General features: G+C 41.3%; 1 protein-coding gene across 1 annotated transcript in view; it reads right to left on the bottom strand.

The window, feature by feature from the left end:
* Positions 1-320: 320 nt before the first annotated feature.
* LOC124167081 (microtubule-associated protein futsch) overlaps positions 321-21,449 on the bottom strand; it is a 492,547-nt gene continuing 471,418 nt past the window's right edge. The window contains exons 3-5 of the mRNA XM_046544870.1: positions 20,756-20,928; positions 4,695-18,063; positions 321-888 (exon numbers count right to left, since the gene is read on the bottom strand). Of these exons, the coding sequence (XP_046400826.1) occupies positions 719-888; positions 4,695-18,063; positions 20,756-20,928 (13,712 nt within the window). The 3' untranslated portion in view covers positions 321-718. The remainder of the gene's footprint in view (positions 889-4,694; positions 18,064-20,755; positions 20,929-21,449) is intronic.

Raw genomic sequence — 21,449 nt, 5'->3', positions numbered from 1 at the left:
GCTAAGTGTAAGACGGGCACACCTTCATTGAGAGGAATATGGAAGAAAATACACAGAATATCATAGTGTATTGGAAAGGTGCGCATTGCGTTACTTAGTTCCTTTAACTATTCCACACAACACAAACTTTAGGAATGAGACATGGCTTTTATTATGCATTACACATTTTAAAGTGTACTGTTAATTTACTAATTTATCAGTTAAACATTCTATCAAGTTTCTTTTAAAGTTATCATAGTATCCTCTGCCCCTGGTGACTCTAGGAAGGTTTTTCATTTTGAAATAGATGTTAATTTGTCATTGAAATTTTTGAAAAATAGTTATGCATATTGCATGAAATGGCATGGATTGGAAGATCAATTCTTACATCTCTAATCCTCTGAAGCCCTTGTACTATTTGGCAATGATTAAGCATTCAAAGTTAATTCTGATAGTTGGGGAATGTAGAATATAAAGTCACCATTTTTCTTTTATCTCTTGTATCATCGCTGGAACCAATCCCAAAAATTTAATCACTTGATTTAGGCTGAATTCTTCTCTACACTAATCATCACATGTTTTTTTAAAAATTCAGCACAGCCTCAGTGGCTCATAAACAAAACACACCATCCATGGAATAATATTTATACTCAGTCCACTATTCCTTGAGGTTTCAAGCATTTACAGCCCAATGGTCCATCATTTTCCTCCTTTTTTCTTCAGCTGAATTTATTCACAATTAAAATTCAAGCCTATACGCTGAACAACTTGTCTCATGATCTTGTAAGTTGATGGTGCAGCGGCTGGCAGAAGGTGACAAGTCAATGTGTGATTTTGCCAGTGCATCTTCATTCTCTGCAACCCAGTAACCAAGTGTATCGGTGTCATATGTTGGGATGATGGTCACTTCTGTTTAGGAGACAGAGAAAAATATTATTAGACCTTAATATATTTAGACTGAGAATAAACTATCTTATGTATGACAAGTGGATATCTGTTTACTCATAAAGAGCATTAGAAGGTGTTCCAAAAAGAATTTGCCAATCTCATTGCTAATATTTTTAAAAATTATGGGACATAAAAAGTCACTCTTAATCTGTTCTTAATTTCTGGAGTCTTCATTACATGTTGATCCATAGGGGCACAATGCTCATGGGAAAAAACACAGCCAGTATGAGAAACTTTGGAAGCGCTTTTTTTTTCTTTGGTTTGCCTCAAATGCAACTCAGTTTAATCAGGTAGGGACCACTATCCATGCATATACCTCTGCATAGAGCCTTTTTACTTGAGCAATGAAGCAATGCAAGCAACCTTAAATTCTTGGGAGTGAATTATAGGTACATAGTTAGATGGGGGCAATATGAGATACCTTGTTTTACCTAGAAAATTTTTACTTGCTTCTTGCAACATTTTTGTGTGCCTGAATATAGGCAACACACCATGCAGCACAAGGTGTATATTCTGGGCGAGTGAGCCTAAACAGGGCTAATAAAAAATTGATTCAAGGTGAACTGATGTTAATACTACTGTTGAATTTTATTATGATCCTAAAACTGATATCCTTCTCTTATTAATCACACACAATCATCTAATAAATGTCATTAAATCGAAAATTTTTATTTTATGGTATATTTTGGTGGTTAGGAATATGGTTATTATGTGGTTAATACTTGCATGCACAAGTATAGGTGTGCTTATAAGCACAATAATATATTGTATGGGAAAGTCACTCATTGCATTGCAGGTCATACTCCCACCATGAAAAAATGGATCATACATTTAATGCATTCCCTAATTGATATAACAAATGTTCTCATAAAAATTTTTGACTCAGCCAAATGATGAAAGTTTTAAATGTACCTTAACCCTTTGACACTCAAGGTGTGGACATATCGACTTTCAGTTTTTGCCTTAAAACGCTCGAGGTGCTGATTTATCGGCCCCATGTTTAATCCCCTTGTAAAAGTGTTTGTTTATAATATTTTGAATTAGTTTCTTTTTTGTACTGGAGATTATATATATGCTTATCACCCCTAATGAAATCATATTAAAGTTCTTAGTACTGTAATACCATTTCAGCAATATTTTAATGGCTTTTATATTATTTAGTGTTCTAGATAAACCAAAGAATTTTTTGCATGGAACACCAAATTCAAGAATGTCTGACACGTTCTTGAATTGGGTTTGAGCTTTCTGGGAATGAAAATGGAAATTACCTTTATAGCAAAAGAGTCAAGCCTTGTTTTACCTTGTAGTGGAGGTAGGTATAGTTAATGTGTAATTACTTAGTAGTTCCTAGCTTTTAACGGTATAGACTGGGCATACACGCACTCAGTGGCGGATCTGTGGCGGCCATAGCCCCCTCTCTTTGGTATCCAATTTACACTAGATAGATTGGTAATTTTGTTCGGACCCCCACCTAAACTGGAAGGTTATCACCCACTTAGCCCACCCTTGCCCCTATCCTGGATCTGCCAGTGCTGCAAATATGGTGAGGGTTAGCAGATAGGAAGGCAAGAATGGGTTGAGGGTAATACTGCCCTTCCTTAACATTCTACGTGTTGTAGAGTGAGGGAAAGACATAAAATATTTTAAGCCAAGTAATATGTACTCAGCTAGTGTAGAGCTGCAGGTTCACACTCCTGGAAAACCTGAATAGTTGGGGAAAGTCATAAGGTAGAATTTCAATGCAAATGTCAGAGAAATTTGTAAAAAGAAAGTCTGGAAAAATCATGTTTACTGTGAAAGTTGAATGATTATTTTTTTCTTATTCTCTTATTGATATTGGAAACTCCTATGGCGAATCACTTAATTTTTTACAAACTTGTTATTTTAATTGACTTTCTCATTTTTAGTTAGTCTGGGAAATTGCTTGCATAGTTTGAAAAGTTTGTAAAAGTCAGGTTATATCAGTTTGATTGCACGTGGACTCCCTAAGCCATACTAGTTCAATAGGTTGGTTTACTATTATTTTTTTATTGCCAAAATCGAAAGGTTATTTGGGTATTAAAAACGTGAAATATGTACATACTCCTGGAGTATGTACATATTTCACGTTTTTAGATTTTAAAATGACAGCATCTATTTTTTGCGATTAAAAAATAAGTGAGAATTTTCAAGCACGTGAAAACTTGACGGCAAAGTATGAATGCTGGGAAAAGCCCATGTGACATCACTTAGGTTCTGGCTGCCGCCGTGTGGGGCCACCTAGGTGCAAGGCTATGAGTGCCGCTACGATTCAGGCTGCTAGCAGGTAGCGCTTGGCTTAAATAAGGATTACTAATACCCTATCAAACGAAGTAAACTTTCCGACGATAGGAAATTTTAATAGGTGATTATTAAGAGATGTTTCCCTGAGCTCTGTGCCTCATGCATACATTGGTAATCTTAGACGATGTAAAACTCCCGACCACTTGTTTAGCGTCTAGGTCCTTGTGACGTCACGTGGAGTGGCATCACATGGGCGCCAATCTGGCCTTTTTCAAATGAGGTTAAAATTAATTGACCATTAACATTCGTCTAAACTGGGATTTCTAAAACAAAGTAATTTGTATATTATGAATACACTAATGGTGGGTAAAGAATCACAATCAATGCCTTTCGTTTTCTTTGATGATGGAAACTACCCTACCCTTAGTATTCATTCCATGAAGTGTGGGGCAAGGGTAAGTCAGGGAGTGTCTATTGAGAATGGAGCAAGGTTAGCAGTGCCTTTCCATTCCTCTCCAATAGTCAGAGGGGAACTACCCATCAGGGAGTGTACCCCATCCTGGCCCCCACTACCCTGAATGTATGAAATTCACATGCCTGTGGCTCAGTCTGGGGAGAGCTTTACCCTCAAAACCACACTTTAGGTTGAAACTCTGACTGAGAGCGAATCATAAAATTAACTTGGGGTATTGCTGAATTGATTGCATAGTGGACAAGAGATAAAGAAAGATATGATATAGTTGTATCATAATCTCATTCCCTCAAAAACATAAGGTTCACATGGGATAAATGATTTTTACTTGCATTCCATTCCTTCTAAAGTTATGCTAGGTGTTATGTATTGTCTGCTATGGAATTTTTTGTGTGTCATTTGTTTGTCACTAGCACCACTTGAGTGGCGTGGTAGAAGTACTGCCATCTTAACTCGCTCTGGCATGGTGGCCATGGAAGGAGTCAGACGTGTTCAATATGCTAGTGCATTTCAACTTATCTTAATAAAGCGTGTTATTTATGAAGTAAGGGTCTTCATTATGCAACACTAGATATGTTATGTACCTGATTTCACTTCTTAAAGGCTATTCTTGATTATTAGTAAAAAACCGAATTTTGAGGGTTCATACCAGCCAGGAAATATGTGATCTTTGAAAAAATTAATGATTGTTTTTAATGCTACTTTAAACCCTGTCATGCTGAATAATCATTTACAGATAAACTTTTTTGTAAGACGCTAAACGAGTGGTCGGGAGTTTTACGTTCACTATGAAACTGGCTTGGTGTAAAATTTTTAAAATTGACCTGGGTTTCAACATAGCTCTGTAGAATCATCTGGGTCAATAGGGCTGAGTCTGGCCTTGATCCAGATGATGACTTATGGCTGTGTTGAAATCTGTTCCAATTTTGAGTATTACAAGTTGAAGTTATAATTAGTTGCTTTTATTGTTATTGCTATGATAGGCAAGGGGAGCTGGAATTTTTCTGACATTATGCACAATCCACGAACTTACCTAAGTCTTTGTCCTCCCATGCTTGCTTGGCTTCAAGAAGCCCATCAAACACCTCTCGACTTGGCTCTGTACCACTGAAGACATAATATCTGGCACGAACTCTGCGGAAGAATTCTGAGGTGGTGTAATTTGAGTTTCCATGATGAGGTACATAAGTGAGATCTATATATACGGGGCTTGAGGAAGGCCCACTCACACTCGAAGCTGTTTTTCCAGTCCTTTCCTTTGACTTAGTGGTTGTTTTTGGGGAATCTGGGCGCTTACTGCTCTTCTCTTTGTTTGTGTTGACCGCATCCTTTTTCAGCATGGCACGCTTTTCTTTCTTTGGTGTACTCTTGGTCCCAGGTGATGTAATGCCCTCTGTACCACCAACAATTGGTGGTGCTGGAGCAGGAAGACCCAATGGCTTACCCCATGCCTCTATCGGATCTTCATCTTCCCCTTCATCTTCACTTTCAGTTCTTGGCAGGCCTAGTGGTTTTCCCCATCCTGCAATGGGGTCTTTTGCTGATGAGGTGGCAGTAGTTGATCTTGTCTCAGAGCCTTCCTTTTCAGTCGTTTGACCAAATCCCTGAGGTGGCTCTGGGAATGTACCCTGTGCTTGGACAATTGATGCTTCTGCCACTCCACTTGCTTGCTTGACTGGAGATGTTGCCACTTTTCCTGTGGCAGTTGAGGCACCGCTGTCGATATGTTGTGTCCCACTGTGTGTGGACTCGCTGACTACAGCTTTCTGACTGTCTGATATCCTTGTGTCTTCAATGGGTAAGTCGTGATGATGCCCATTGCTCATCTCTGAATACTGAACCTTGGATGTTGTCACTTCACTCGTAGTAAGTGAGGAGCTTGTGCTGATCTCAGCGGCTGATTTTGAGGAATCAGAAAGTACAGTCCTCTGAGGACTCTTGGATGCTGCCAGTTGTGACAAGTCTCCTTCTTCTGACACATAAAATGATGGACTAGAGAAAGTCTCACCCTCATCTCCTGGCAAGCCTCCGTAAAATGACCCAGTCATTGATGCTGGTACTCCAGGACTAGAAGGCTTTTCATGACTAATTTGAGATGGTTCTGGTCTAGTGGCTTCTAAATCATGATGGACGGTGCTGACTGCACTGGGGCTTGACTCTGCTAAGCCTGGAGAACTGGCACTATGCAGTTCTACTCCTTTTTCAAAGGTCCCTTCAAATTCTTCCTCATCAAACTGAAACCTTGGTGATTGTGGTCGTTGAGATGTGTTACTTGCTGCACTGATAGCTGGTGAAGATGCTGGGGAAGTATCCTCTACATCTCCTTCTGTATAGTACATGCTTTGCTGCAAGGCTGAGGATTTTTCCATCAGTGGACTGGAGCTTGGGGCAACATCTGTTGTCCAGGTCTTAGTTTCAGTGCTAGATTGCCCATCTCCTTTCGTGATAGTTGTTGTGGTTACCTTTGTTACTGTGCCAGCTGATTCTGTGGGAATTGGTGATGATGACTGGCTGTCGCTGCTGCTGATCTTGCGAACAACTCTGGTGGTTGTAGTTGTTATTGTGACCTTCTTTCCATCTTCATCTATGACTTCTTGCTTTCTTTGTGTTTCTGGCTCAGAATCTGTATGTATGGTGGTGGTTTTGGTCATTTCTGTTGGTGAAGCCCCTAGCTTATCTGTGGTGGCAGTGACTGTGGTCTCCAGTGCTGGGGAACTCTCTCTTCCTTCACTGTCTATACTCCTCCTCTTTACAGTGAATGTAATGGGTTCTCCAATGGCTGAGTCATCATCTTCATCATCTGATATAAATGTCTTTCCATGGAGTACCTGCTTCTCGACAATTAAGTTTTCATCTCCATCGGATCCTGTTCTCGTTGTTTTAGTGACTGTAGTGATGGTTCGAGTTATTATCCTGCGGGTTATGGTGCCATCTTCTCCAACAATAGTTTCCACTGATGTTGAGCCATCCTCTCCAACTTCTGGTGTTGATGAAACATCGGGAGTAATCACTGTTTCTGCCTTTTGGCCATCTGATGATACAGTCTTTTCTGAAGAGGTCGTGGTTGTTATAGACTTGGTTTCCATTGCTGTACTCTCTTGTTTCAAAGATTCTTTAGTCATTGTAGATTCACTTGGGGTTGGAGATGGTGAACCACTTACTTTGGAATCATCTACTGCTACAGTGGTTGATGTTGTTGTCACTGTTTCTGATGGCTCACTTGACCTCTCTGTTGTTATGGTGGTAGTTGTTTCTGTCTTTTGACCTCCTACCTCTGTTGTCTTTTCTGTAGAAGAAGTGATTTCGGTTGATATTGTTTTTGTAGTACCACTATCTTCTGTCAGTGTATGTGCAGAGGATGGTGAATCACCAATGGCACTAGGTGTTGTATCACTCGATTTTATATCTGCAACTATTGTAGATTTTGTTATTGTAGCTGTAGAGGATGTGCTAGTCACAGCATCTTCTTTTACGGCAGATGATTTCTCTCCATCATGTGATGTTGTAGTGCTTGAAACAGTTGTCACCTCTGTTACTGGTTGTTTTTCAGATTTTTCAATTCTCTCTTCCTTAGTTTCTACCTCAGGCACCTTAGAAGAAATGGTGGACTCAGCGGTAGTATGGATTATAGTTGATTTTACTGACTCCGACGAAATTTTTGTGGAAGTGATGGGTTGATCAGCTTTTGAATCTGCTTCAGTAGTGCCTTTTGGTTCAGGTGACGGGGATTTTGAAGTTACTATTTTTTCACTTGATTGGTGAATTTCGTGTTGTGTGGATGTCTCACTTGGTGGCAGGGAAGTACAATATTCAGTCTCTGTTCCTCCATCTTCACTGCTGGCTGTAACAAGCATTCTTTGCACTGTTTTTGTGACTTCTGTCTTGGTAGTGCTTGATGTGGCATCTGGTGATTGGCTCACTTTTTCCAGCTGCAAGTCCACATCTTGTTGCTGCTTTGTTTCGACGGATGATGATTGTGAAGAGGACACTGAAAACGACGCTGTTGTCGATACTGTAGCGGATGAATGTGAGGATGATGAAACGGAGGTAGAAGACTTAGGGTCAGTCACCGTGGATGGTGTTGACTCTTTCTGTTTGTCGGACGGTTCAGCTTCTTTTCCCATGGCTTCTGATTCACCATGTATATGGACGTCTTCTTTTTTCTCAACTTCAGTGAGAACTTGTGTTTTGGTCACTTCTACTGTTGATGTCACATGTTCATCATGCGTTGAAGTTACTTCTTTGGACTCGGGTGCACTCTTTGCTTCATCCTTTGTGGCTGATATACCCTCTGGCTTTATTTTTTGTGAACCATCAACTTTTTCTGTTTTATCTCCCTTTCCTTTGTCTATGGCTGCACCTGCTTGTGTGATATCTACTTTTGAAGCTGCAGGTGACTCAGGAGTTAGATCTGGTGAGGACACAGTTACAAACTCTGGGTGATCTGGTGCTTCTAATGTGGTGTACACAGGTTCCTCTTCAATGCCCGATTCCACATACTTGTCACTTAAGCCTTTTAATTCTTCTTCTTCAATCTCTTCAAATTCCTCCATGTCCACCTCTTCATCATCCATCTCACCTACTGGTCTTGTTTGATCTTCTGAGGACAATGGTGCAGGTGAAGGTGTTTTTGAGGTTTTAATTTCTGTCTCCGTTTCTGTTTTTGTAGTCTCACCCTTTTCTTGTGGTGACTTCCGGCTAATGGCTTCAACCTTGCTTATTTCTTTTTTCTCTGTGACTATGTGAGCAGTTTCTGATGAATCTTGTACCTTATCCAGAACATCTGTGTAGCTTGTTGCTGGAGAAATAGCTTTCATCTTTGCCTCGACAGGAGAGGCTGGCTTTTCACTAGGACTGGTGGCAGTAGTGGGTTTCATGGAAGCTTCCTTCACTGTGGAGTCAGTGACTGAACTGGCCAAATCACTCATGTCTGGTGGGGATGATGTTTGATCAGGTGATATTGATTTTGAAGTGCTGATTTTGGCTGTTGAAGCTGCAGCTTCTGTGATCAAAGATTTCTCCCCTGGTTCAGGTGATTTATCTCCTTTATCAGAGCATGGAGATATGCTTCGTGATTTACCATCTTTTGATGATAAACTTTTTTCTGAGACTATGGATTCCTTATCATCTGCTTTTCCAGGCAGTCCAGGAATGTCCTCACTCTTTTCTGACACTGTCCTACTTCTAGATTTATCATCCGCAGGTGATAGGCTTGTCTGTGATTGCTTTACGTCAGCCTGACCTGAATCAGCATGGAGTTTTGAGTCTTTGTCTGATAATGGACTTGCACTTCGAGACTTCTCATCAACTTTGGTTGACTCTGATTCAGGTGCTTTCAGACCTGCATGCAAGTCATCCAGTTTTTGTGTTTCTAAAGAAACCTTTTCATCTTTGTCTGATGTAGGTGTGATGCTCCTAGATTTTCCTTCTTTTGGCGAAAGACTTTTTTCAGATAGTGCTTTCTCTGACAGGTGATCTTCCACTTTCAGAGCATCATCTGCGGTTTTATCACCCTTATCAGATGTTGGAGTCAAACTTCTTGATTTTCCCTCCTTAGGAGAGAGAGCAGTCTCTGTTGATTCCTTAGCAATTTTCTCATCTAGCTTTGCCAATTCATCTGTTACCTTGTCCCCTTTTTCTGATGTTGGTGTGATACTCCTTGATTTTCCCTCTTTTGGCGAAAGACTTTTTTCGGACGCAGCCTTCTCAGTGATGTGGCTGTCATGAAGCATCTTTTCTTCTTCATGCGTGGTTTCCTTCTGCTCGTCATCAATGGTAAGTGGTGCTTTATCGCTAGTTGTGGCATCAATCACAGAGCCCCTGGGCGAAGAGTCGGTGGGAAGTGTATCCTTTGTTAGGGTTGGAAGTGTTGTTCCATCTGAAGTATCTTCAACAGGCATTGCTTTTGAGGTGGGTGATAATGGCAATGGTGATTTCTGTGGTGAAACTTCAACAGGGGACTTTTCATGTTTTTCAGGTACAGGTGACACACTTTTAGGACTTGCTTCCTTTGGTGAAATACTCTTTTCTGAGGGACTTTTTGAACCAGGAGTATCCTTCTTTTCAGATTCTCCATTCACAAGTCTTGTTGATACTTCCACTCCTGTTAGCAAAGCTTTATTGTCCTTAATGAGTTTCTCAGTTCTGGAAGCCAGTTCTGCCATGTAATCCAGCGTTGTGGATGCACTCGTCTCCACCTCCTGCCTTAGTTTATCTTTCTCCTCCTGTAACTTATCTGTCATCTTAGCCATTGATTTTAGATCTTCGGCCATGTGACCTATTCCTTCTGTTTGTTCTTTTGTGTTGAGGTCCATGAGATGGTCCTTGGATGCCTCAACCTCCTTACTGTCATCATTGAGATCACCTGCCTCGGGGGAGAGTTGCTCATGATATTGTGCGGCATCTGTTTCCCTCCCTTCAGTTTCATGTTTTTCAAGCACCTCCTTCTTTTCCTCCTCACCATCTGATATGTCTTCTTTGGATGCATCTTCCTCTTCCATTGCTGGCTGTCCATGCGCTTCAGGGCTCTCAGTTGTTTTTGGTTCATCTTTGGAGGGCACAGAATCTGAAATGCCTTTCTCCAAGACTCCCGCATCATCTTTCATTATATGTTCAGGTTTCTCTCCCAGATCCTTCTTCACCAAGGAGATCTCTGAGTCAAACTTTTCCTCATGCTTGGTGGCCTCAGTCATTTCTGTCTTTGCTTCTTTTTTGTCTATTTCTTTCTCTTCAGTCGCACCCTTCTCTTCTGGGATCTCCTTTTCAGCCTGTACTGGGGATACCCGGGATGTTTCCTCTTTAGCTTCTATTTCCAGTTCTGATTTATCATCCTTTGCCGGGAGTGTTGCTGTAGCCTCTGTACTTTGTTCTACATCCTTTGGCAGTGTAGAAGGCCTCTGTTCAGTGTCTGTGCTGATGCCATCAAACTTAATTTCCTTGGGAGATTTTGGTGAAACTTCATGCTCCCCTATGCTTTCCTTCTGTGGTGATGTAGGTTTTGGTGATGCAGAAGGAGATTTAGCTTGTTCCTTGGGAGATTTTTCCCCTTCTTTGGGTGATATATCTTCTTTCTTTAATTCCTCCTGTTCTTGTTTGTCTGCCATCTCTTGGGTTTCCTCTTTCTCTCCTACTTTGCCATGATCTGTATCTACTTTGTCGACAGACACTTCTTCTCTTTCCATCACACTTACTTTCTGTTTTTCATCATCCTCCTTGGGTGTATCCTTTGCAACATCCTCTTTTACGTGCGATGGTTTCTCTTTTTCTTCCTTTTCAACTTCTTCCTTCCCCTCTAATTTTCCAGCTTCTGTCTCAGATTTTTCCCCCTTCACTTCCTGAGGTTCTTGTACTGTCTCCACTTCATCCTTTTCCTTCAAATCTTCCTCGATCTTTTTGTCTTCTTTTTCCTCTACATCCCCCTTTTGCACATCCATCTTCTCAGATACTTTTTCCTCCTTAATTTCCGCCTTTTGAGACTTCTCTTCTTGCAGCTCTACTCTTTTACTCTCTTCAACCTTCTCCTCTTTCACTTCTTCCTTCTCCTTTATATCCTTTGCTTGAATTTCCACCTTCTCCTCTTTCACTTCTTCCTTTTCCTTTATATCCTTTGCTTGAATTTCCACCTTCTCCTCTTTTACTTCTTCCTTTTCCTTCGTATCCTTTGCTTGAATTTCCACGTGTGTTTCTGCTTTACCCACTGCCTCCTCCTTCTCCATTTGATCTTCCTTTTCTTTCAAACTTTCTTTCTCTTCCTTCTCTTTCACTTGATCTTCCTCTTTAACCTCTTCCTTTTTGTCTATGCTTTCCTTTGTTACCTCTTTTTCAGAGACTTTTTCCTCTTTAATTTCTGTGCTTTCCTTTTCAAGTGCCTCATCCTTTTCCTTTTCAAGTGCCTTTTCCTTTTCTACTGCTTCATGTGCCTCTTCTTTCTCGCTCATCTTTTCATCCTCGTCTGCTGCAATTTCTTTTTCAACTGGAGAAGTTTCCATCTGCTCTGATACTGCTGCTGCTCCTTTAGCTTTCTCCTCATGGATCTCTTCCTTACCTGCATCTTTCTTATCTGTTGCTACTTCATCCTTCTTCAATTTTGTTTCCCCTTCCTCCTCATCAGCTACACTTTTTGACTCTTCTGATTCTTTTGTAATCTCTGCTGAAATACTCTCAATTTTTCCCGGTTCTTCTTTTGTCACTTGTTCAGTGGCCTCTAGGGTCATTTGTACCTGCTCTTCTAGCTCACTGCTAACTTTTTCAACCTTTTCCTTCACTTCCTCAAATAGATGTTTCTCCTTGGTTGTTTCCACGTCCTCTTCAACTTGTTCAGATTCATCTTCGGGCGCAACTCCTTTCTCCTCATGTTCCTCAATCTTTTCAGTTTTGTGCTCTTGTAGGATATCAGATTTTTCTTTTATTGCCTCCTCTTCTTTGACTTCTTGCTTCAGCTCCTCCTTCTCTTTCTTCTCCTCTATCTCACCTTCCTTATCTGTCTTTTTCACATCTGCTTCTTTTACCTCTTCAACCATGTGCTTTTCCTTTACAGGTTCTTCCATTGGTTCTATCTTTCTGCCAAATGCAGCCCCAAGTGATTCCTTCATGTCGTCAAACAATCCCTTGATTTGATCTTTTGTTTGCTCTACTTTTTCTTCAGCTTCTTCCACAGCTGCCTCTGCTTTTTCTGTTGCTTTCTCAAGTTTTTCCTTGGCCTCACTGGCCTTTTCTGATATTTGCTCTGCTAATTCTTCCAGTTTCTGGGATGCTTCATCTGCTTTGCCCTTAACTGCCTCCATTGCATCCTTCTCAGCCGCCAAAACAGTTTCTTTGACTTCTTTTTCTATATTTATAGCTTTTTCTACAACCTTCTCCTCAGTGGCTTCCACTTCTTTTTGAATCTCATGCGTAACATCTTTTGCCTTTTCTTCCATGTCTTCAACAACCTTTTTCACCTCCTCAATTACTTCTATCTTCTTCACTTCAATTTTTTGACAAATCTCTTCAAATATTGGCTTTTCCTCATGAAGATCATCCTTAGTTTTTGTATCTTCTGGCTTTTCTGCTTTCTCACCATATTTCTCCAGAATGTCTTCTGCTTCATCTTTAAGGACTGCAATTTCTTCATCTTTCTTCTCTTTTATTTCTTCTGTTGTCTCTTCTTCTTCTTCTTTGTCCTTTGACTCTACTTCTTCTTTCTGGATTCCAACCTGAGTGACCTCCTTGACTGTATATTTCTCTATCTCTGGGGATTTCCTTGTATCCTCCAACTCTGGTGTAACTGCCTTTGCACTATCCTTTGAAACTTCTTTTTGGTCTGACTCTTTGACGTCAACCACTTCTGGCTTGCTTTCCTCTTTATCTAACTTTTCTTCAGCTGCAGTGACAGTCTTTGCGTCTACTACTTCAGTGACCATTGGTTCAACCCTCTCCTCTTCTTGGGGAACTTCTTTATCTTCTGCTTCTCCCACAACCTTTTCCATTGTCTTTTCGGGAGAACCAACAGCTTTCTCTTCTGGTGTTTTCACCTTTATTGTTTCATCTTCCAATGCCTCTTCATGTACCATGTCGCTCTTTACTTTCTCTTCTGGGGACACTTTATCTTTCTCATGTGGGTCTTCTGTCTTGACTAGACTTTCCTCCTCCTCTGCTTTGGTCTTTGTGACTTGAGTATCATCCTTTGTTTCAGTGACAACCTTTTCTTCCAACTTCAGCTCCGTCTTTTCCTCAACTTCAATTTTGGATTCTTCTGGCTCATGTGCAACATCTGCCTCCTTTTCCTCTTCAGTATCATGAATTTTCTTTTCTTTATCGTCTTCTTTTGTCATAACTTTAGTATCTATTTCTTCTTTTTCTTCCTCTTTTTGAACAATTTCATCAGCCTTCTCTTTCACAGCCATTGATTCCTTTTCTTCTTCTTTCTTACTAACTACCTCTTCCTCCTTTCCTTCTTTTTCTATCACAGCCACATGTTCCATTGTCTTTTTCTCTTCCTCCTCTATCACAACCTCTTGACTCTCTTCTTTCACAGCCTCTTTGGAAGATTTCAAGTCTTTAATCTCATCTTCCTTTACTCCTTCTTCTTCTCTCTTCTCTGGTATTCCTGTTGTATCATCCTTCACTTGCTCTTTATGGTCATCCTTCCCTTCCTCAGCTCCTTTCTGGTGTTCATCTTCAATGTGTTTCTCCTTATCCATCTTCTCCTCCTTGACCTCTTCCTCCTGTGCAACTTCCTCTTTCTCCTCTTTTCTCCCTTCATCCTCCTTCCTGGCCCTGGGAAAGCCGTCATAGGGTGCAGCATCTGCTTCTTCATGCACAGGCAGATCAGCTACCTCATCAGGGGTCTTCACAATTTCTCTCTGGTGGAGTCGTTGGTGGTGTGCTGTCAGCAATGGCCTTGGTCCTGTTTCCAGAGCCATTGGTGGCACTGCAGCCTGCTGCAGTGGTGCTTGGATAGGAGGCGGTGGAGTTGGTGCAGCCATTACTACTTTTGGTGCACCCTCACCAAAGTCTTTTTCCTCTTCCTCAACCTCTCCAGTGACAGCCTCTCCTTCTTCCACCTCACCTTCTTTTTCCTTTGAAACCTCCACTTTGACATCTTCCTCTTTCACTTCCTCTTCCTCCTCTGCTGCCTGCTCTTCCTCTGGTAAAATGGGAGCCTTCTCATCCTCAGGTAGCGTTGGTGCCGTGGTGGCTGCTGATTCTAGCCTCTCATCTGGCTGGCTCTTTGTTGTGGTTTCCTCCCCTGGTCCAGTGCCTGGTGCTGGCCCAGAGACCCTCTCCTCCTGTTTTTGGTCTTCCTCCTCTTCGTACTCTCCCTCAGGAGTCACCTTGTCTTTTGTTTTCTCCGAGGAGAGGTCAAGCTTTTCTTCTTCATCTTCCTCCTCCTGCACACCTTGGTCAACCTCTTGCTCCTCTGCAGCAGCAGCTCCTTCTTTGGATATGACTATTTCCTTGGCAGATGTGATGATCTCCTGCACTTCCTCTGCTAACTGCTCTCTGTACTCGGGGGTGATCACTCCTGTCTTCTTGATGTCCATCTGTATCCTCTCGACCAAGTCTTCCTTGTCCTCTTCCTCCTCACTCTCCTCTTTGCCCTGATCTTCATCTGCTTGTTCTCCCTTGAGGCCAATTCCTTCATCCTCCTCTTCCTCGTGTTCGTCTTCCTCTGCTTCTTCTGCTTCCTCTTCATCTGCTTCTTCTTCCTCCTTATCCTTCTTAATCTGCTCTTCCTCTTCTGCCTCTTTCTTCTTGTCCTTCTCTGATTCTTCCTCATCAAGATGCTTCTTCAGCTCTTCATCTTCCTCATATGCTGCTGCAGCCTCCAGTATATCTTGGGGCAGATGAGACTCAACACTTTCCTGCTCTCTCAAGGATCCCTCTGTGAACTCCTCCTTCTCAATTATCAAGTAGTCATCATCTTCTTCCTCCTCTTCTTCATCCACGTCTTCATCTCCCTCATCCAGGCTCTCCTTTTCTGGTCCTCCTCGAGCAAAGTCCAATTCTGCTTTGAGTGATTTCTTTTGATCTATTTCCTCCTCAGGAACAGCTTCTTCACTGATCAGACCGCCGTCTTCATCACCTTCCTCTTCCTCCCCAGCCTTTGCTTTTTCAATTGCTTCATCTTCTTTGGGCTCGGGTTCTTCAAGGCTATCAGGCTCTTCCTTTGATTCCTCCTTGTCCTCTGCTGACTTCTTATCATCTTCTTCCGCTTCCTCTGCACTAGTGGCCTCTTTTAGTGATTCAGCAGCATCAGCTGGTGAAGTGGTCTCTCCTTTCTCCACTTCAGGCTCTGATTCAGCTTCTTCCACTTCCTCTTTCTTTGCCTTATCAGGAGAGATTTCTTCTTCTGTTGCAGCACCATTGACGAGAGGTTCAGCTGCTACTCCAGTATCCTCGATGGCCTCCACCTCAGGCTCTTTAACCTCCTCTGGTTCGGCAGGAGCAGCTGCTTCCTCCTTTGTTGGAGCTTCCTCTCCTTCTTTCTGTGGCTCTTCTGGTTTTTCAGTTTTCTTTGGTGACACCTCTGCTGATTTCACCGAGGGCGTGCTCTTTGCTGTCACCGACTTGGCTGGGGATCCAGGTGCCTTGGCTCCTGGTTTTCCCTTCTTCGCTGGTGCAGGTGGTGCCTTCTTTTCTGGCTTGGCAGCTTTCGCAGGTGCTGCCCTTGTGGCTGGGGTCGCTGACACTTTTGAACTCACGTGAGCATATTTGGACTCCACAACTTTCCTGTTTGTAGCTTCCTTAGTACTTTTTGGTGCCGGTGGAGATGGTCTTGGTGCCTTGGCTGCCTTTGCTGCTGGACCTGCCGGTGAGGTGGCCTTGCTTATTTCAGGCTTTGCACCGTCCGGTGTCTTTGCCACTTCCTTTGCTGCTGGACGTTCCCGCTTTGGCGTGGGTGGTCCAGATTTCTGTCCCCCATCTGGCTTTTTGTCTCCAGCAGGTCTTGTCTTTCGTTCTACTGATCGAGAAGGACCTTTGGTGTCAACTCGTGGTTTTGCTGCTGCCAGGGCCTTTGCTTTCTCTGCCCTTGCTGCCCTCTCTTTCATCTTTTCCTTCTCCCTCTCCTCCCTTGCAGCTTTCTCCTTTGCTCTCTCCTCTTCTCGTGCTGCCTTCTCCTTTGCCCTTTCCTCCTCCCTTGCTGCTTTCTCTTTGGCCTTCTCCTTTTCCCTCTCCTCCCTTGCTGCCTTCTCCTTAGCCCTCTCCTCCTCTCTGGCTGCCTTCTCTTTTGCTTTCTCTTCTTCTCTCATTGCTTTTTCCTTTGCCTTTTCTTTCTCCTTTTCCTCCCGTGCTGCCTTCTCCTTAGCTCGCTCCTCTTCCTTGGCAGCCTTTTCTTTTGCTTTCTCTTCCTTCAGTGCTTTTTCTTTCATCAGTCTCTCTTCTTTGGCTTTGGCATCTTCCAATGATGATGATTTCTCCATCTTAAGCTTCTCCTTGACCACTTTCTCCTTCACCTTTTCTTTCTTCTCGACAGTTTCCACTTTACTAATCTTTTCTTTGATTACCTTCTCCTTCACCATCTTCTCTTCCTTCTTCTCTTTCTCTGGAGTCTCAGCTTTGGCTTTTGGTGGCTCAGCCTTGATTGCTTTCTCAGCCTTGGACGGGGCTGGCCCTGACTTGGTCGGAGGAGATGGCATTGGCGGTTGGACAGGCACCCCAGTTGCTTTTGCCGCTTTGATATCTTGCGGGCTGGCTGGGGGTACCTTCTTGGACGGTGTGGTCTTCTCCCAAGGTGGTGAGGCTTTCATCTGGGCTGCTTTACCTTTGGTCATGGACGTTGAGAGCATTTTTGTCGTGCAGACGGGTGTTTTGAGGAACTCCAAGTGCCGCAACTTGTCTAATCCTTCAAATATTTTGTGCTGGGGAGTTGATCCAGGGAATAATATCCTTGTGATGGGGTCAGTTGGACTAGCAGGTTGCCACACCAATAGTGCACAAATAGAGACTAGATCGTGTAAAGGAAAAGCAAAACCACCACCACTGGCTATTTTTGTGGAACCAGCTGAACCCTTTTGCCACCTATGTAGGAATTCTTTTACTTCCCTGCTGTCCCTTGCAGGGCTTAGGACATACATGTCCAGTCTACCGTGTCCCACTTTGTGGTACAAATTCACTGGATCCGTATCACGATAACAGGCCTGAGGTTTGAGCCGCAGGAAATTCAAATTAGATACCATTTCTACACCCTCATCATTTAAGTCTATTGTCAAAGGTTCTCCTGCACCTTTACCATCTAATTTAACATCACTCTTCCCATCACCCTTGCTGTCTGCATCTCCATTCGTGGTCCCTGCCACTGCAGGAACATTGCAGAAGAAATGTCCTATTTGAGGATAAACCCTTCCACTGAGGTCCATGCGTTTCCTCCTCAAAACAGCACCTATACCACCAGCATTGCTATTATTTAATCTCGTAATAAGTACAGCATCCAGTCTATCTAAGTGACGGGCAAAATCCCAGAAGCATGCCTTTCTTCCAAAACCACCGTCGACGAGCATGTTGAACCCATTGATGCCAAAGAGGGCAGCATCACCTTGACCCCCTGGAAAGACGTAAAGAGTTGGGTGGGAGAACCTAATGTTACCCACAACATCAGAGGGCTCTAGAAGTTGTTTCAGTTCTGCTGGGACTAATAAGGGGCTGATTATCGTGCTCAGGAGGGCATCTGATCCTTCTGTGGGAATGGCAGTGGCACCTTTGTTTGCGTCTAACGAAGGGGGTGGAGGTGGGTTTATTCGGAGATTAAGAGCCTTGGCCACAGTGTCCTTAGAGAGCCGACTGGTTGGAGTCAACAACCAATCGCCCTCAGCTGCACAGTGGATGTCCAGTGATACTCTGCCGTCATAGGCTCGGGTCAGTCGTAATGCCTCTGGATCGTGGAGGGCTTCAATAAAATCTGTCATTGAAAAGGTTCCATCCTGCAAGATAATTAGAAAAAAAATTATTGTAATCTTTGGAAATCATTCTTATCTTCATCAGGTGGATTAATATTTATTGCTGCTTTTGTATGAGATTAAATGGATGACTATTTTATCTTGTGACATGACAAGTGAATCCATTAATGAAATGGTAAGAATAATCAAAATTTTCCCATCCTTTTTCTGCTAATGCATGATTGGAATGGGATGTAAATAATTTAGGCATTACATTTTTGTTATTTTTTGTATTCATGTAGTCTAAAATCTTGAGTTGTACTGAAATTTAAAATATGTGTGGATTTTACCTGAGTTATTGAACTTAGAGTTTATTAAAAATGCCAACAAAATAGTTACCAAATAATTATATTTATTGATGTCGAAGAGCCCCAATCCCAAGGAAGACCAGAGTTTGAACTCTCTCAATACTTCCTTTCTAACGAAGGAATTAGGAAACAATGGGGAAAACTTGAATGAAATGTAATGCCTAATAATACCTAAGTGGAAAAAAAGTGTTGGGATGCTATTGTTTTAGACTGCCATTTCCAGGTAGATTAATTTGGTGTGAATATATTTAGTATATAATGTTAAATTTCTTATACACCTGGTGTAAAATACATGTTTTCATTTTTATATTATACATTAGAACAATATTTAATGCACGAGCTCACAAATTTAACAATTTTGACTTTCAATAATAATTTACTTATTTAAAACTTTTTTGGAGGAGCAAATTTTGCATCTTTTTTTAGCTGGTAGATAATTGATGTATTGTACTCTCAATATTGCTCCCTTTAATTCAAGATGATGAGATGAATTTTCTTTTTCATGATGCTGCAAATTTTTTGAGCTATGACCATGCTCATGACACTAGCAGGTTCCAAGTGCATGGGGTTTTCTAATTGTGAGACATTTGGTCAAAACTAGTTTCTTATATCATGCAAACAATAGATGTCTTTGTAGGGGTGAACATTTATTTGAACAAAACTTTTTCATGATAGTTGTGAGGACCACTATTATTATTTGCATCATGTCTGCTTGATACCACCTAGCATTGTATCCTTAAGCCATATGTGAGAGTAACAAATATGATATCCTCCCTAGATAAAGAGTCTCTTTATTTTGAGCAAATGATATCATCAATTAAAATTTTTGAGGAACTCTTGCAGTGAAATCACTATAAATAACTTAATTTTCACATAATGTAGAGTCTCTCTCCATAGCTAATGAAGATAAAAATCTTGGTCTCTAAGAGTCATGCTATGCATGGATTACTTCAAACAACAAGTTCATAAATAAGCTCCTCAATTGTAAATAAACAATGGAATCAAAGTTTGGATTTGATATTGGGGTTAACTACCTCAGTGGTGAAATATGAAAAGGGGCAGAACCTCTTTATATCAAGGGGACATATAAGAGGAGAGGAGGGGGTTTAAGGGTCCTTCCCCCCTGAAATGGAAATATTTTTAACATATATTATGTTTACTGCCCTCTGACAGGAGCTATTATAGTTTTCTTATCTATTTACTTTTGCTATCATATTTCCTTAATTTATGTAATTTCACAATGCAAAAAATATCAGGAAAAAATTATTTAATATTTAAAAAAAATTCATATCCATTGGGACAATTGCATCAAAATTACTAACCCTTTTGCTGCCACCGGGCCGATATATTAGCCCTCGCTGGTTGAGCGAAAACTGCCAGGGGCCGATTTATCCGCCCTAATTATTTCACTTTTTTTCATGATTGTGGCCTTTTCAATGGTTGTAATTTATCTAAACCCCCGTGATCTATCTATGGTTATAAGATATAAATATATCTTAAGAATTGGGAAAATCTAGACGTATTAAATAAAATTAAGTAGCTAAAAAATTTTTAAATCTGAAATGTTGCTAATTCTGGAAAATAGCCTTGGCAGTCTTCATACATCCCACCTGAAATGGGCTGGCAGTAAAAGGGTTAATATCACTCAGTGATTCAGCCCAGACGTTGGTTAGAATGGGTGATTTTAGAGCTCTCCTCAGACTAAACCACAGGTGAGATTCAGGTATTCTGGATAGGGGGCCAGTTCATTTCCCAGGATCACCTTGCATTTCAAAAATATTTGTCCCAAGGTGTCACCATGGGTTTGAATCCAGGATACTACCATCATGAGATTTACACTCTACTGACTATGCTACCAACTCCCTGATATATTTCAATCATTTATATTATTGACTAAATTTACTTTTCAGGGGAACAGTCTGAAGTTATAACGGAAAATTCAACCTTATTTTAAACTGAGGCTAAAAAAGTTATCGGCTTCAAAATTTCAGAATTTCATCACCTTAAATCGCTTCTTCAACTATTTTTTTCTATATATTTTATTTTTTTTTTGATAATTTTCTTAGCGTTCAATAACATGTTGTGATAGCATCCACAAAACTGCTATAAATTTTGTTCCTATTTTTTTCCGACATTGGCTCTTTTTACACCACATAGTTCCCAAGATTAAAAGAGCTTATTTATTGTTTGTATTATTTATTTATTTATTTTAGTGCTTATTATGGAGGCATAATTAAAGTGTAAATTTTTAACTTTGGCCCTTTTAGCGCTAAGCCACAGATATTTTACTGCTCTATTACCTAATACTATTACTTCCCATGATATTTTACACAGGTATGAACAAACTCAATGAAGGGTGGAGAGCTCACCTGCAGGATCCAAGACCCATTTCCAACAAATGTGTAGCCTGCGTGGACTATGTGCCTGTGCCTGGTGAAGGAGCAGAGGAGGTTCTTGAGGCATTGCTTGAGGGTGCTCGTCTGGGGATGGATGAGCACCTCCGTCACCAGCGTCTCCGTGGCGAACTGAATGAGCTTCTCGCCTTTTGCACGATGGCGGATGGACAAGGCGCCACGGCCACCGTTGGAATCGTTGAGGAAGGTCACATGGAAGGTAAGGCGAAATGAACCAATCAAGTAACACCATGCTGTCAAGTTTTACTGTCGTCATCATGCATGTCACACCCTGAAATCAGTTGAATTTCAGTTTTTAAGTTGAGGCTTTATTTGTTTGTTTCCACCCTGTTGAAAATATTCAATTCCATTCAATTGAAAAGCGAGAAATTTCAATGAAATATATGGAAATTCAATTGAATATGAGGAAATTAAATTGAATATGAGGAAATTCAATTGAATTTCCAAGGATGTAGTCCATTGAAATTTGTCACTTTTCAATTGAACGGAATTGAATACATATTTCCAATAGGGCATTGGACGTGCTAACTTACTGCTAAGGAGCCAAGACTTAGATTTTTGGCAGTTTGGTATCTGTATATCTCAGAACCCTGTGGGTCAGTACTTAAAACTTCATTTAAAACATGGAAACAGAGAGTAGAATATACAT

This window comes from Ischnura elegans, chromosome 10 (assembly GCF_921293095.1).
Source record: "Ischnura elegans chromosome 10, ioIscEleg1.1, whole genome shotgun sequence".
NCBI lineage: Eukaryota > Metazoa > Arthropoda > Insecta > Odonata > Coenagrionidae > Ischnura > Ischnura elegans.
Note: the sequence above shows the minus strand (reverse complement) of the source record. Positions and strands in the feature narration are given on the sequence as shown.